Here is a 17,500-nt window from a genome sequence, read left to right on the forward strand (position 1 = left end):
ACTTTGGTCTTTAAGTAAGCATAATACGAATTAACTAGCTAATAAGTCCAATACTTAGTATTTCTTTACTTAGTGCTAGTTTTACTCCTTCGGGTATTATCTTCCTCTCGACTAACGGAAACTAGGCTTCCTGTCATATAGTGGATTTATTGTGTAGTATTTTTATACTCCTAACATATAACGCTAATTATAAATATCATATTATAACATGTAGTTTTGCTGAATCACTCTGTCGCGTGTTGTTCTGTCGTCACTGCTTTTAACATCCCACTTTAGAATCGTTGAGTTTAATGATACCTAGTCTACTTAATCCTAACATTATCTCCCCTCTTGTGCCTTAATTTCCTGCCAAAAAGTGTGTTTTTAAAGTCTACTGTCAGTGTATGCAAGGAGTATCCAAATACTAGTAAAAGTAGGCAACACCACAGTATGAAAAGTTACAAGTCGTGCAAAAGTTTATTGAGGTAAAAGTACAGAAGTTATAGCAACATAATGTATCAAAAGGGGGAAGTACTCATAATGCAGAGTGGCTGCTGTCAGTGTTATACTTTAATGTTGTAGTTTGTAGTTAGTGGAGTAGATAAATAAAGTAGCATAAAATAGTGCCTCAAAGTTCTACTTAAGTACTGTATTTTAGTAAATGTACTTTGTTATACAGTATATATATATATATATATATATTTTCTTTTATAGTATTCTGTTATATTTGTATCTTTCAGAAATGTGTCTTGGTTTTTGTAAGAACTCTAGCAGCTGCATTTTGCACCATCTGAAGCTGTCGTGCAAAAGTTTACTGAAGTGAAAGTACAGAAGTTATAGCAACATAATGTACTTAAAAGTATCAAAAGGTGGAAGTGCTCATAATGAGTGGCTGCTGTCAGTGTTATACTTTTAATATAATTGGATTAATGTTTAAGCGGTACTTTAATGTTGCCATTGGTAGTCAAGGTACTGTACTACAATACAATGGGTACAATACTCTCTGAAATGTAAGTTTCTTTTTTTGTGTGTATTTAGATCCCCATTAGCTTTTGCTTAGCATCAGCTATTCTTCCTGCAGGGTCCACATAGTTTACATGGTGACAATACAAAAATACACATTCACACTAATACACGTCCAACTGTAAATAAAACAATAACAACTGACACAGTTTAAATAACAAAAACACAAAGAAAATGCTCTTTTAGTGTTTTTTTTAAAACCATATTTATCATTTTGTTGTGTAATATGATTTGGGAGTGAATTCCATTCTTGCATTGCTCTGTATATTGCTGTTCTTTGACCTGATTTGGTTTAGTTAGTGGAGTAGATAAATAAAGTAGCATAAAATAGTGCCTCAAAATTCTACTTAAGTACTGTATTTGAGTAAATGTACTTTGTTATATATATTTTTTTTATAGTATTCTGTTATATTTGTATCTTTCTCAAATATGTGTACCTAAGCATGCTATCACTGATACTACAACTGTCCACAGTCTACATTAATACTTAAAGAACACCACTGTGACACCACAATAATTAATTTTTCATAGACTTTGTCAGTGTGTATGCTCCCTATAGTGTTAACACTTTAATGACTGGTTGCTATTTGTTGCATGGAAACATGGCAGTTAACTTGTGGTTTATGATCACGCAGCTTGTTGGTTCAGAGAAAGGAAAGCTCTTTTGCTGCTGTATTGTTAAGATAAAGAGGAAGTGTCATAGTTGTACCCGCAAGCCGCCAAATGCATGTAAATTGTTGGCAGTGGCGGATTAAATCATCAGGACATCCACTTTGGCAGGCAGGTAATACGCCAGGGATGGGAATAGAGAACCGTAGTTGTCCGAATTACTCGAGTTATCCAGAATTATGACCTGTTTAACTTCTTAACTCCAGCTCTAAAAAAGCTTGAAATGGGTCAGTTACAGGATGTGGTTTTTGTTTGTTATATGACGCTCTGTTTAAAGAGAATGTGTGAGGAATGTGAATGAAGATCTGCATCACAGTTAAGCCTTTGCTGTGTTTCCACAGCACTGTGCTTCTGTTTAGAGAGTGGAAGTGGATGAGAGACAAAGAGTAGCTTGAAGCTGATTTCACCATTTGCTTGTGGCTACACGTCTCTATAATTTCCTCACGAGAAGGAGAATTTACTTATCATGCAGGGTTTGGCATGTGCGATCATTGATATTGAAAAAAGGTGTGGGGGAAAAGCGGCCACAGGTAGCAGCATGTGGAGAACAAGATAATGTCAAAGATAATATGGGTAACTGGATGTGATTAAATCATTGTTACACCAGCACAGTCACAGTTTAAAATAGGTAGAGAGCTGTGTATGTATATGATACAAAGACAATAGAGTTGCGAAGTAGGTGGAGTGCCTTGTATCTTCCCCCACAGATAACGTTATGTGACTCATCATTGGAGCATTTGTTTGACTTTGATAAGCATGAAACTGTCCCAGTTAAATAGTCAATGCAAAAGATAAAGAGCTTAATATTTAACTAATATCGGATCCTTTGATAAAAAAAAAAGTTCCGTCTACCAAACTGAAATATAATTTCTCAGAAAAGTAGTTGAAATAATTAAAACTGGTGGTTATAACATCAAACTAAAGGATCATAATATTATCTGAGAAAGTCCCACGTTTTATTACATTGAGGATATTGTTATTTTTTTATTATTAATCTTTTTTTTAGAGGTGGCACCCTAGGCGACCGCCTATATGGCCTATGCCTTAAGCTGGCCCTGCAATCCCTATAAATCAGCTGTTTAAAGCATACTTAAATGAGATTATTGGCATTTTCTGATTGGTTTTAATTGGTGGTACAAGCAAAACAAAGTCTTGTTTTGAACCTGTCATGCAGCCTGTTTAGTCCTTTTTGGTTGGTTTCCCCACTCAGTTTTAAATACCAGTCGGCGTGAGTGTGAATGTGTTTGCTTTGCCATGTCTTATCTGTGATAGCCAGGCACCAGTCAAGGGTTTACCCTTCCCTCTTGCCCAACACGTTTGGGAAAGGCTCCAACGTCTGCAGAGCTTAGCAGGATAAGATCTATAGGAAACAAGTGGAGCGACAATACACCTCTGTACAGTAGTACAATAGAAAATAAACAGTAAGGCTTTAGGCACAAAGGAGAAGGTAAAGGTGACAGAAAAAGAAAACTTTTTCTAATTCCTTGGCCACAGTTTAGGGTAATAAGAAAAAGCACTTCACAGTAGCAGAAAGGACAAGAGCAAGATGACTTTATATGGTATTACAATAAGTTCAGTACAATTTGCCATTTAAGGAAATATCACCACACAGGCTGCCCTACCTGTTTGGTCAAGGTTATTAGCAAGTCTGATGGAAATACTGTGCAGCAAACAACCTTATGTACTCAAGGAAACCAAACAAGTAGGTTTAGTGTATTAACAATACAACAGAGGTGTTCATAGCATTTCATTCGCATTGTTTTGCATAGCCAAAAACAGCTCCTCTGTTTGTACATGTCTGTAAATATGTCTGTTTCCTTTCTGTTTTTACATGCCCAAAATCAAATGACCTTCGTGGATAAAAAAAAAAAGTTGTATTGAATTGAATCGAATATTGCACCACCTGCTGCACTACCATTATTATAGAAAATATGATAACCAATATCATCATATATATACAGTATATACTGCATTTATATCATTTACATTGTGTGTCTCCCACTTCTGGAACCCGACCTACGCCTTTATCATTAGCTACTGTATATGAGAATACTTGCCAACTTTGAGACCTCAAAAACAGGGAGGATTTCTAACCCAAAGGAGGGGGTCTGGAAAAAAAAATAAAGATGGAAAAATAAGACATACAGATTTTAAGAAACCAGTACTTGTGTGATAGCATTAATGTAGTATTTATAGGATAATATCTATTTAAATATTTATTAGGATTAGAGGAATTTAAACAAAGAAGTCCTCCAAATTGAACTACAAATTAAGCATTAAGATTAAGATTAACGCTATCGGTTAAAACGGTTAAAAGAAATGTTAATAATGAATTTAAAAGCTTAGAAAAACTCGTAACTTTAAGGGGAAAAGCTGGTCCACCTTAAGAGCCTGGAGTCTGAGCCGGAGTTACAGATACAGGAAGTTGGCTCGGGTCTTGAACTCGCTTGAGCGGAGGAGTTGTTGCCTCGTAGCATTTATTCACCGACAAACAAAGTGTACACACACTGTCTGCTACACTTGCGTTCACAGCTATAACGCCACACACACTGCATACACTGCACCTGGCGCACCGCTGCATGCAAGGCACAAATCTTGTCAGTTAACGGTTAATAATCGGTTAACGAGGGTCGGTTATCGGTTAAGAACATTTTTAGAAATTAGCATCCCTAGTTGCAACATCGTTAAAAATCACTGTTGGTAAAGTAGTTGCAGTTCCTCTTCAACACAATGCGGCTGTTGGGGGAGATTAGGTCACCTTATCCGTCTGTTTACAGTATGTTTTACTTTTAAGGTTCCACACACCCACGGTACACACACAGGTGATTTCACTTTATTGGACGATCAGAGCTGTGCAGTTTGTGTTTATTGACATCTTCCTCACTCTCTATTTGGCTGTATTCAAAACCGCCTACTACATACTACTGATGAACGTGGTATGCAGTATACAATACATACTGCGTTCCTCAGTAGTATTCAGTATGAAACAGGTAAAGCGATTTATTTTGCAGTATGCCAGACCAGGCTTTAGCCTTTAAACAAGCTAGATACTAGACTAGATACGTGACCTCAGCAAGCTATTTGGTGTACTTATTATATCTCATTAATAATCCAGTAAAGCAGCTGAGTGCCAGCCTCACCATAATTATTTCTATTTATATTTTTATTGTTGGAGACAAAGACTAACCAAGTGGTGAGTTTTATGTTGTTTCTGTCAGGTTTCAATGAAGTGTGTTTTACAATGTTCCACCGCTCAAACAGCTGATCTAAGAGCCGAACTGAACGTGCTACACACATTTTAGTAATGTTACTAGGCTACCATGCGACGCCTGCGATGGTAAAAACAAGGGAAATATATTTTTTTAAGACAAGACGATAGTTGCATAAACTATTAGATTTTTTTTTATAGATGAATGACTATTCTAAAAATTTTAAATCATGACCCATCCCTACTCTTCATTAGGGATGCACCTATCCAACTTTTTCAGTCCCGATACCTATAGCGATAACTGGGCTTTGGGTATCGGCCGATACTGACTACCATCCGATACCAGTGTCTAGTTAATAACCTGTATGCCTCACTGTGTGGAAGTGACTGGGATCATTCTTTTATGTGTAAGGCAACATCAGGCTGGACTTAAATATTGTTTTCCTAACAAATAAATACATATATATATATATATATATATATATACTGAATTGTTATTTATTATTAAAATAATAAATCATACACCAGCATCTTGGTAAAAAAGTGTGTACACTGGTCAAAATCAACCAGAATTACAGTTGAAATGTAAACCTTTTTTAATGCAGCAACAAATTGGTTAAAACTTAAACAGGAATTCAATTTCAAGTATAAAATGTATATCGTATATAAACAGAAATGAATTGAATAGATCAGCTCCATTGTCACTGATACCCGATCCAGCTATTTGAGTCAATATTGGCCCGATATCTGAACCGGCATCGGTGCATCGCTACTCTTCATCTAGCGCCCTCAACAGGTCAAAGTTTTAATTAGTCCAGCTGTCCAGCTTTGGGTTTAGTACCAATTAGCAAATTTTAAACGCTAAATTAAGATGAACAACATAATAGACACTGTAACCAGCTCAGCAACAGCATGTTAGCATTGTTGTTGTGAGCAAGTATTTAGCGTAAATATCAGAATCAGCTTGAATGTAGAATGTAAACTCTTCTTTAGGTCCTTACACCCCCCCCCCCCCCAAAATTACCAGAAATGTTACAGTTGAATCAACATCTCTCTTGCAACAAAAACTGAACATTATGAGCTTCACAAGGAAAGGATTTATTGTAAGGCTGTATTTTTTGGATTGCATTACATTTTACAAGTGATTTTTATACACTCTGTGTATAACAGAAAATCAGTGTCGACATGACGGAAGAGCATGAGACCAAATCAACATTGGGATCAAGAAGACGGGTGCTGGTGAAACAGCACAAACAGTTAAAAGAAAGGTTGGCAGCCTTTGGAGTTGCAGGTCTCTCTGCAGTGACCACATTAACAGTTGTTAAGGATATTGCAGTAACGACATAGCCCAGCTTGAGCCATCAGTGTGTTTGCTTTGTTCCTCAAATGTGTCATCTGAACTGTGATTCTTAATTCTGCTTCAGGTTGAGAATCTGTGTCATCCGTGGCTGGATGGACAAGGCAAAGGACTTCAAAGGGAAGTTTTTCCTCCTCTTCATTGTTACCTCCATCTTCATCCTCTGTATCACTGTGAGAATACCCAGGATGACGTACAGCGCCACCCCAAAGCCGCGTGATGCTCTGAAAAATTGCCCCTTTCGGATCTCTGAGCAGACCATCACCCCCCTCAAAAATACCAAGCACTTACTGGTGTCAGCCTACATGGACCAGAGAGTGAAGGGCTTTGATATACGCATCATTGGTATATTTAGGAGAGACTCCATCCAACCCCTTTACTGTCTTTTCTGCTGTGCAGGTGACTTATCAAGTACAACACCTCCAACAACAATTTTACAACACTCTGACAACTTTGGTTTTCCCTTCGTCACTACGGATGTCATGTGTCAGATTCCTCAAAACTGCACCGCTACACATGTCATTCTCCTGACTCAACCAGGCAGAGAAAATGTATTTAACCAGACGTGGCTTCCTATCAGAAACCAGAAGACCAAAGGGAAGGAGGAGAAAAAGTTTCAGTTTGACTTCACAGTCTGCGTCTCCAACCTGTTTGGAGACTACAACAATGTGCTTCAGTTTGCACAGACCCTGGAGATGTACAGGTCAGTACAGCAACAACACCACGAACCACAATGTCAAAAATGAGCTGAATCACCTTTTCTCTGACACTTTAAAAAAAAAAACTGTAACTTTTGCAAGTGTACTGTTTCAGTACCACTGGATTGCATCACATTATACAGGTGTCTCTGTTATGGTTGCTGCTGAGGAGGGCTGTCATATTTTCAAAAAGTCAAGTTTGAACTAATTCAAACTAACACATAATTAGCTGTAATTGACATAACATACCCATATAGCATAGTGCATGAGTCTGAGAGACAGTGAGCTGTGAATGTCACATAAACAAACTTATAGTGGTATCTTGCCCTCCAGTTAGTTTCAGTTTTATTTATATTGGTTTTGAGCTATCCATCTATCAATTATCTATCAATTTTCCGCCTCTACACAATTTGAACGAACAAAACCAAAAATGACTATTTCAAATCCTAAGTCAATAAAACAAAAGATATTGTTTGTGGCGCTTACAGCATTAAAAAGTACATTTAAAGAGGACCAATTATGCTCAATTTTAGGCGCAGACTTGTTTTTGGGGTTTCTACTAGAACATGTTTACATGCTTTAATGTTCAAAAGACGCATTTATTTCTCATACCAGCACCTCTTTTCACCCTCTGTCTGAAACGCTCTGTCCCCCCCACACAAAAAAAAGCCCAGTCTTCTCTGTCAACCGAACCAAACTCTTTGGACTCCACTCCAGCTCTGCTCTAACTAGCTTTGTTTGAGGGTGTGCCAAACTAGCCACTAAGCAGGTATTATGCAAATGTGTTACTTGGTGACATCACCACGTTACGGAAGAAAAGGCGGGGCTTCAAGCAAGGTGTTTCAGACAGTTCAGGAGCAGTGTTTCTGTGGGGGAGAGTAACTCCCTTTGGAGTGAACTTTGGACTTTATAACTTTGCACAAAAACAGCACTAAAGCATAAAAGGTCCTCTTTAAAAACCTGCAACAGACACTATTTGTGGAAACAGGCGTTGCTGTTGTTTTTTTAGGCCATGCTAGTGTAGTAGCTCTGGGGATGGCAATGTTGGTCTGTTGGTTAGTCAGATCAAATGTTTTGGGGTTCTTTTGTAACTTGGGTGAACCAATCATTTACCCTCAATACTGGTATATTGTCACACTCCTAAATGTAATGAATTCTACCCTTTGTGTCACCTTGCTCCAGGTTGCTGGGTGTGAACAGGGTGGTGATCTATAACACCAGCTGTGGCCCAGACCTGGACCGCCTGCTGCAGAGCTACAGCCAGGAGGGCTTCGTGGAGATGGTCCCCTGGCCCATCGACCAGCATCTGAATCCATCTCGGGGATGGCTCTTCTCCAAGTATGGAGGGGACGTACACTACTTTGGCCAGCTAGCCACGCTTAATGAGTGCATTTACAGATCCATGGACCGCTCACGCTACGTCCTGTTGAACGACATCGACGAGATCATAATGCCATACCAACACGACAACCTGATGTCTCTGATGGACGTGCTCCAACAGCAGCATCCAAATGTAGGGTACTTTTGGCGTGAGTTTCATGAATGACATAACATTTTACTGAAACTTATTTATGATTTATGATTTATATTGTACTGTCTTTCCAACTTCCATGCTGCACCCGTCGATCCTCATATTCTGCAGACGGGTGTGTTCCTCATTGAGAACCATATATTTCCCAAGAAACCCTTTGATGAAAGTAAAAGGGGTCCCCTTCCTCAATGGAGAGGGGTGCCAGGCTTTAATATCCTGGAGCGCATCTACAAGGAGGAGGTTGACAGAACCATCTACCACCCCCACAAGCTGATAGTTCGGCCAAGGTAAGATGACTTCTCACACTATTAGTGAATCCAGGAGAAATCCTGTTTGCTTTCCCTCAAGGCTCACACACAATATGGTCCACGAACTACAGGTGTTTTGAGAGAAACTGTTTTAAAGTATTATATTTAATCAGTGGCAGCATTGTGTGAATGTTTATGTACGTCGCAGGATGGTGCAGCAGACCTCAGTACACGACGTGCTCAGCATGTTCGGACAAAAGTTCATGGTTCCACAAGACGTGTGTCGGATCATTCACTCCCCAATCAGCACCCCGACAGAACTGCCGCTGGAGCAGCTCCAAGTGGACGCCCGACTCTGGGACTTCACAGACAAGCTGGTCCCCAGTGTGAGCAAGGTGCTGAGGAGAGCGGGGCTGCTGACTTCAGAGGGGAAGAACTGATGCATCGGATGGACAGACGATAAGATGGACACACTTGTGTACACCCTCACCAGCAGGACATTTACAAATATAATCTAGGCAGGAAAATTAGTGGATGAAACTCCTGCAATTTCTCAAAATGCCCGTGAGGTGACAACTGAAGACTCCTGTTTTTATGCTTCCCCTATACTTAGTACGGCAAAAGTACTTAGACATTCCTTTCTACCTTTTAAAAATGGGCAAATATGTTAAATGTTCATGTTTTCTGGTTCTTGTTTGAATTAAATGTTCAAATTGTTTCTATTGGTTGCTTAATTTTTTGTATCTATGTGCATTGTGCCAACCAATCCCATCACAGAGTTGTTTGGCACTAATGCACAACATGATATCAGAGAAATACGGCAGAGAGTGGAAAGTGTGCCAACCAATCCCGGTCTCCCCTACTGTAAAGAGTGAAAAGACACACACCTTTCGGGCGGACGGGTAGGTGGATTTAGTCATTCCTCTTAACATAGTGCCAGTATGTGTTATTACTAGTTTATTCTCTGCCACCAGTCTTGTGGATTTCCCTGTTTTCCTCCCTGCTACCTGTTGATTGACTGCCATTACCTGCCTACCTGTGGACCTTCAGCATGTAAGTCATATTCTTTAATAAATTAGTGAAATCATCCTGCTGTCTCCTCTTCTGTATGCATTTGGGTCCAGTTCCTATTTCTCTGAGTTGTAATTTGCAAACGTTTGAGGTTCCTGAGTGAACAATGATGTGCAAGTCATAAAAAGAGCATTTGTTTCACCTGGTACACAAATCTGTCTCAAGTTTAACTTAAATGTTGTGAAACAAGTTTCTACACCCTTGTGATAACATGAAACCATACCAGACCTTGAGCTGTTCTGAGAGATGCCCTTTTAAGAGGTAATGAAAAGTTCAACCAAGTTAAGCTGGTTTGACAAATGTAAGCATTTAAGAGAAAAAAGAAGATCCGTTTCATCTTTTTGTGAGAGGAGCGCCGCCACGTTGCAGTACTCTAGCCTGTGATGTTATCAGGTTGGTTGGCTCGGCTAAGTTACACGGATACAACAGTAGAGACCGTGAATGTTAAAACTAAGGACAAAACCGTCCATTTCATAAACTGATGCTGAAACTGAGATCGGTAACGTTACTGCAGCGCTGGCTAGTGGCACTGAAAGAGCCCACCGACAGGCACTCACTCCAGCTGCAGCTGGCTGTCTCTCCATCTCCTGTCCTCTCCTCTCTCTGATCACCTGTCTCTCCTCCTCTGCTGTCTCATTCATACCGTTCAAAGACAGGGTCGCTAAGAAAACATACGCCCAAAGCTCCTCGTCTTCCACGGTCTCTACCGTTGTATCTGTGTAACTTAGCCGAGCTAACCAACCTGGTGATGTCACTGGCTAGTGTACTGCAACATGGTGGCGCTGTTGTCACAAAAAAATGATCTTCTTTTTTCTCTTAAATGCTTACATCTGTTATGTTTGTTATATAATAGCTCATTGCAGTGGAAATCCATTTAGTAAACCAGCTTAACTTGGTTGAACGTTTCATTTCAAGTCTTACTGGCAAGGAAAAGCAGTTTTATAAAATGAACGGTTTAATTACATAGTATGATTTTATTGGCGCTCGGTCAACAAGTGTCAGTTGTTAGTCATGTGTTAGAACAGGGGTTTAAGTTTATGTCTCCTAGTTGTTATTTCAAGACTCAAAACAAGTTACCACTATACAAGAGTCCTGTAATAAGCCCTATTGGACTGCATCATACTTTGTTTCTAATTTTCTGTCCTCTTATATAAATATAAACTAATAAGTCAGTGAATAAGTGAAGATCAAGGAGTTCTTTGTTTCAGAACATTTCGCCAAATTAACCTTGGCATCAAGAAGACAGGTGTTGGTGAAACATCACACACTCACATGCTGTTAAAAATAGAAATAGAGTTAATGTAACTCTCTTCACAACAACACAAACACAGGTCGGTTCTTTGATACGGGCGTTTATTGCTTGGACACATCTTTTCTCTGATGCTTCACTTCTTAGTCACGCCATGCACACGCCGTGAGAACTACGAATCAACATAGCACAAGCATATCGGTAAAATACACTTGACATAGCATGAGAACAAAGGAAAATACAAATCGGCGCGAACATGAGTTAAAGTGCATTTACATGTAGAACAACAATACCTCGTTGGCGGCTTGTCATGAAAAGAGGTTCTTGAGTCCATGAAAGTCCTTTTGAAAGTCTCTTTGACTGTCTGCTTTTAGCTTCAGACGTCGATAATCATAGCTTTAAACACTTTACAGAGCCCCGCGAAAGGCATCTGCTCCTTCACTCACGTTGTATTGTTTACAGTCCCTCAACAAATTCCGTCGTAGTGGTACTACACAGGGAACATTGGTCCCGGGGCGGAACGTAAAACACAGTGGACTAATGTACTTTTGAATGAAACATTTCTACCTGTTACACATTTTGAACTGTATGAAACAAATAATTTTACTCACATCATATTTACATTTTTAACCTTACATTATATGAATTATCTATTTATTTATTTATTGCATGAACTTATGGGATCAATTACTAATTATATATCATGAACACATTTATGCAACGGAACTTACAGTTAACAAAGACTATTTTGCACATGACAAGGCTTTTGTTAGCTCTGGTATTCAGAGGAATTCATGCAGGATTAAACAATTGTTTCAAATATAACTTGTTCACATTCACACCTCTTCTTAAAGAGCTTTCTTTGTTCCTCAAATGTGTCATCTGAAGTGTGATTCCTAATTCTGCCTCAGGTTGGGAATCTGTGTCATCCGTGGCTGGATGGACAAGGCAAAAGACTTCAAAGGGAAGTTTTTCCTCCTCTTCATTGTTACCTTCATCTTCATCCTCTTTATCAATGTGAGAATACCCAGGACGATGTACGGCGCCATCCCAAAGCCGCGTGAGGCTCTGAAAACTTCCTCCTTTCGGATCTCTGAGCAGACCATCACCCCCCTCAAAAATACCAAGCACTTACTGGTGTCAGCCTACATGGACCAGAGAGTGAAGGGCTTTGATATACGCATCATTGGCATATTTAGGAGAGACTCCATCCAACCCCTTTACTGTCTTTTCTGCTGTGCAGGTGACTTATCAAGTACAACACCTCCAGCAACAATTTTACAACACTCTGACAACTTTGAGTTTCCCTTCACTACTACGGATGTCATGTGTCAGATTCCTGAAAACTGCACCGCTACACATGTCATTCTCCTGACTCAACCAGGCAGAGAAAATGTATTTAACCAGACGTGGCTTCCTATCAGAAACCAGAAGACCAAAGGGAAGGAGGAGAAAAAGTTTCAGTTTGACTTCACAGTCTGCGTCTCCAACCTGTTTGGAGAATACAACAATGTGCTTCAGTTTGCACAGACCCTGGAGATGTACAGGTCAGTACAGCAACAACACCACGAACCACAATGTCAAAAATGAGCTGAATCACCTTTTTTCTGACACTGTTTAAAAAAATTGTAACCTTTGCAAAGGTACTGTTGAAGCGCCACTGGATTGCATCACATTATACAGGTGTCTCTGTTACTGTCATTTCTTATATTAGTTGTATATGTGTGGAGGGAAGGTATGCAAATCTTTGCTATAAATGTGCTTGCCCTCTATAAAGATGTTATATAATGTCAGACATCATGTTGTAGAAGAAGGCCAATGGGACGGAAGAGCACCTGTTTTTTTTAGGTGAATCAACACCCCAGTACGAACACTTGAATAGCCCGTAAAATGCCCGTAAAATGCACTTAAAGCTAAATCCAGGGTTATTTCCCTTTCTGTGTTCATGTGAATGAAACCCAGACCGAGGCTGGAGCGAGGGCTGGGAGGCGGAGTTAGCAAGCCGTGACGACACTGTGATGGCTGTGACCCCTTGTCCGAGCCATGTGACCGATCGGACACTAACCCAGCCCAAGCCTGCTCCATGGGCTCAATGGATGTGAACGATCGCCGGAAGATCCGGGTACTTTTCCCGTCGGAACTCGAGCCATTTTGGCTCCGTGTGCCACTGAGCAACTTTCATAGGAATGAACGGGGCCCCGCCTCCAACGCTGTATCCAGTTCTCTTAATAGATCCATGAGAGCGGCAGAGGAGGGATCCCTCTTCCAGGACGGACAGACGTACAATAGATGTCGTGCATACAGAGTAACAACATAATGAAAATACAACATAGACAATCCATGTGACAAAAAATAATACATATAGTGTCAACATATGTGAGAAGGTGGATCAAGGAGGATGTCAAGTAACTTCCTGGCGTCGCCAAAGAGATAGAGCCAGAGCAACACGATCTCCTCATAAAATATGTTACTTAGTCAGGAGTCGTCAGTTTACTCAATGATAGAAAATGGGTCCCTAAAGGAAAAAGCACTGATTTACATGAAATCATCATGTGTATTATTAACCTGATGTTAATATTTCAGTTTTTAAATATCACAGTTATAGTCAATACGCGACAGTCCCAAATGTAATGAATTTTACCCTTTGCGTCACCTTGCTCCAGGTTGCTGGGTGTGAACAGGGTGGTGATCTATAACACCAGCTGCGGCCCAGACCTGGAGCGCCTGCTGCAGAGCTACATCCAGGAGGGCTTCGTGGAGATGGTCCCCTGGCCCATCGACCAGCATCTGAATCCATCTCGTGGCTGGCGCTTCTCAGAGCATGGAGGGGACGTACACTACTTTGGCCAGCTGGCCACGCTTAATGAGTGCATTTACAGATCCATGGACCGCTCACGCTACGTCCTGTTGAACGACATCGACGAGATCATAATGCCGTACCAACACAACAACCTGATGTCTCTGATGGACATGCTCCAACAGCAGCATCCAAATGTAGGGTACTTTTAGTGTGCGTTTGAGAAAGACAAATGTTCCATCAATAGCCAAACTTTAGGATCATAATTTGATTTATAATATTTACATTCTCTCTCCATCTTCCATGCTGTAGACAGGAGTGTTCCTCATTGAGAACCATTTCTTCCCTAAGAAACATTTTGAGCCAAGTGGGAGGTTTCACCTGCCTCAGTGGAACAAGGTGCCGGGCGTTAATATTCTGGAGCACATCTACAGGGAGGACCCCGACAGACACATATTCATGGCGAAGAAGATGATAGTTCGGCCAAGGTAGGCTGGATTTATCAGACTGAAAAGTTACTCATTCAGGAACCACACTCTGTGCTTTGGTTGAATTACAAAACATTTGGCTACAGGTCTTTTTGTAAAGTGACATACAACATATTAGAGTCCCAGTCGCAGTTATCCTTTGGAACTTGTCAACACAGTTGAAAGGACAGTTTCCTTAAAGACTGTCATGGAAAATAAAGGTATGGACAACGAATTGCAATTTACTAATTTGTGTCTCTGTGCATCGCAGGTTGGTGGAGCAGACTTCAGTGCATGATGTACTCAAGACTTTTGGAGAAAAGTTCAAGGTGCCAATGGACGTTTGTCGGATCATTCATGTCCGCGTGGCTCGGCGGGGATCGTTAACGCTGCAGCAGCTCAATGAGGACAAACGACTGTGGGACTTCCAAGAAAAACTGATTCCCAATGTGGACAAAGTACTGAGGAGAGCGGGGCTGCTGAGCTCAGAGGGTCAGAGCTGATGGATGGGATGGACAGACACATATAACACTATAATAACGATCATTTATAAATGGTAAATTGATAGTTAATTGAACTTAGTTAATCGTTATTTTACTGTTAACAAACAATGAAATGATAATTAATGATGTTTACTAATTAATAGTAATGATATCATTTCTGTTATTTTACCATTAGTTTGTGTGATATGAAATAATTAGTTTATAAATTGACAGAGTATTAAATAGCTATCTAAATAATGTTTATAGATGCTTTACAAAGTATTTATTAACCATTTAACAAGGTATTATAATCATCAGTTGCAACTTTCTAAAAGCCATCCAAATAATGTTTTTAGACATAAGAAAGTACATAGACTCAAGTACGTTCCACTTTATACCTTTACTCCTCTACGTTTCAGAAAGGCTCGTACTTTTTACTCCATTTGTTTGACAGCTGTTTCAGTTACAAATCAGATTTTACATAGAAAATGCATGGGTTTGTAACATATTGTTATATGTTGCAACGGTATATATACCGTATATTGTTCAAATAATCTCATTTTTCATCCCTTTTTGTAGTCAAAAACAATGTCAATGTGTTTTTAAATGTATTTTCTATTGCCCGATTCGACTGTTCTCAGGCCATTAAACATCAGTCGCTAAGCACCATAGATGTGGGTCAATAGGGGCCTACTACGCCTACTATGTTGTAAAAGTGAAAGGGAAATTTATAAGCAACACGTTCTAACATGTTGTAAAACTGAATGAAACATCACGTTTTAAACACAAACAAATGCCCAGCTGTTTTAATTACCCTTTTTTTTTTTTTAAATGAAAACCTATTTATGACCAATTTTCAGATCTCTGCAATCTCTTTCAGAACCTCCTCACCACGCCAAACAGATAAAGCATGAGCAACACAACCTCCCCTCCATGCCAAACAGACAGAGCCAGAGCAACACGACCTCCTCTCCACGCCAAACAGATAGAGCCAGAGCAACACGACCTCCTCTCCACACCAAATAGATAGAGCCAGAGCAACACGACCTCTTCTCCACGCCAAACAGACAAACAATTAGAGCCAGAGCAACACGACCTCCTCTCCACACCAAATAGATAGAGCCAGAGCAACACAACCTCCTCTCCACCATAGAACCTAGAGAGAGGACCAGATTCTTGTTTTTAGGTCACAGTTGCTTGGTAATGTAGTCTCATTTAGCCACTTGTTAGCAACCGCCTTTTCTAAGACACATAAAGGCTTCAAAATTCACAAGTGGGATATTTACTTGTGTATTTTATATCATAGAGCAAAAAGTTAAAATCTCTTAAATTTGTGTTAACCACAGACCTTATTTCAGGCATCTAACTAAAAACCCTTTTAAAAAACCCAGACGACGGAACCAGAAGTGCTAAAATGCATATGTCGTAGTTAGCTCCACCCTTTCGTGTCAATTCAGGTTGCAAAAAAAACAAGATTGCGACAGCCAGATACCAAGATGGCGACCGCTAAAATGCAAAACTCAAAACAGCAGTCCACAAACCAATAGGTGACGTCACGGTAACTACGTCCACTTACGTATACAGTCTATGGTCTGTACTTCTGTCCGTCCGTCCAGCCCATTATTGTGACCACGATATCTCAGGAACGCCTGTAGGGAATTTCTTTAAATTTGGCACAAACATCCACTACGACTCAAGGATGAACTGATTCGATTTTGGTGATCAAAGGTCAAGGTCACAGTGACCTCACAAACACATTTTTGGCCATAACTCAGGAATTCATATGCCAATTCACAGAAATGTCTAATAGGATGAAATGATGACCTGCAGTCTACGGTCTGTTATATAGAAATAACAGACCGTAGAAAGCTGTGATTGACCAATCAGAATCTAGTATTCAACAAAGCCATCTAATAAGCTCAGTTAACCAACTCCTGGCTCAATGCAGCTTCATATATTTTTTAAAAGACAAATATGTGAGTGGTTTCAATCTTCTCATCGAACTCTAGGCGAAAAGAGAATAAACATATGTCTGACTATCTCTTTAACTTTGACATACAAAAAATGTGGTTGTGGTTTTGCTGTCCACACCTTTCTGCATGACTAATGTAATGGAGACGTGGCTAAGCGTGATAAGAGAAGTCACACAGTAGGTATAGATGACAGATGCTTTCAAAAGGAGCAGCTGTTGAATGCAGAAAGGAAAAAAACTGATTAATGTAATTACATGCTGCTTTTACCCTATTTGACCCATCGCACACAGCGTAAACCTCTTGAAATGCATTGCAATCCAGAGAAGCTACTAGTCTATGCCTTTTTGTGTTCTTCGTCTACTCAAATATAGAGCAAATTAAATGATATCCCTTTTCTGCATTCAGGGGCTACCCTCCTATTTTCTGTGTTTCATACTGACCCATTTGGGAAGCCTTTCTCCTCTGTCTTTTGTGGATAAGAGATGGCTTTCAAAAGGCTCTCAGATGCCATAAAGACAAAGGCAATATTCACTGAGATGCCCTATTTTTGTCATATCAATTACAGCTGTGATAAAGTGCCATCTGGGGTGATGAGAGTACAACAAACACAATGCAGCAAGAGAGAATGATGGGTAATGTGTGCTCTGTAGTGACATCTGCTGGTGGAAAATAAGTTTAATAAAAGTTAGATTACTACTCCTAATTACAACTAATTTATTATCAGAATATCACTGCCACTACAACTACC

General features: G+C 39.9%; 3 protein-coding genes across 6 annotated transcripts in view; all 3 read left to right on the forward strand.

Annotated features, from left to right (window-relative positions):
* Window positions 1–9,427, forward strand: part of LOC141783922 (uncharacterized) — a 22,462-nt gene extending 13,035 nt beyond the window's left edge. For 2 of the 3 annotated variants that reach the window (XM_074661521.1, XM_074661522.1), the window contains exons 2-5: window positions 6,304–6,939; window positions 8,117–8,447; window positions 8,577–8,752; window positions 8,922–9,427. In XM_074661521.1, the coding sequence (XP_074517622.1) occupies window positions 6,304–6,939; window positions 8,117–8,447; window positions 8,577–8,752; window positions 8,922–9,153 (1,375 nt within the window). In that variant the 3' untranslated portion in view covers window positions 9,154–9,427. Of the gene's footprint in view, window positions 1–1,716; window positions 1,787–6,303; window positions 6,940–8,116; window positions 8,448–8,576; window positions 8,753–8,921 lie in introns of those variants that run through there. The other variant, XM_074661523.1, reaches the window with a different exon arrangement.
* Window positions 9,428–9,574: 147 nt separating this feature from the next.
* Window positions 9,575–17,500, forward strand: part of LOC141783920 (beta-1,4-galactosyltransferase galt-1-like) — a 22,269-nt gene continuing 14,343 nt past the window's right edge. The window contains exons 1-2 of one of the 2 annotated variants that reach the window (XM_074661518.1): window positions 9,575–9,766; window positions 11,945–12,580. In XM_074661518.1, coding sequence (XP_074517619.1) covers window positions 9,765–9,766; window positions 11,945–12,580 — 638 coding nt within the window. In that variant the 5' untranslated portion in view covers window positions 9,575–9,764. The remainder of the gene's footprint in view (window positions 9,767–11,944; window positions 12,581–17,500) is intronic. The other variant, XM_074661517.1, reaches the window with a different exon arrangement.
* On the forward strand, window positions 12,877–14,800 carry LOC141784020 (uncharacterized). The gene is made up of 4 exons (XM_074661706.1): window positions 12,877–13,155; window positions 13,697–14,027; window positions 14,143–14,318; window positions 14,569–14,800. Exons 2-4 carry the CDS (start codon window positions 13,794–13,796, stop codon window positions 14,798–14,800), a joined length of 642 nt encoding a protein of 213 aa, XP_074517807.1. The 5' UTR covers window positions 12,877–13,155; window positions 13,697–13,793.

This window comes from Sebastes fasciatus, chromosome 15 (assembly GCF_043250625.1).
Source record: "Sebastes fasciatus isolate fSebFas1 chromosome 15, fSebFas1.pri, whole genome shotgun sequence".
NCBI lineage: Eukaryota > Metazoa > Chordata > Actinopteri > Perciformes > Sebastidae > Sebastes > Sebastes fasciatus.

What these genes read in the sequence shown, in the direction of transcription:
- LOC141784020 (XM_074661706.1), top strand. Translation starts at nt 13,794, where the DNA reads ATGGTCCCCTGGCCCATCGACCAGCATCTGAATCCATCTCGTGGCTGG. An exon ending in TCCAACAGCAGCATCCAAAT is followed by an intron (nt 14,028 to 14,142) that starts GTAGGGTACTTT and finishes TCCATGCTGTAG; the next exon opens with ACAGGAGTGTTCCTCATTGA. An exon ending in AAGATGATAGTTCGGCCAAG is followed by an intron (nt 14,319 to 14,568) that starts GTAGGCTGGATT and finishes TGTGCATCGCAG; the next exon opens with GTTGGTGGAGCAGACTTCAG.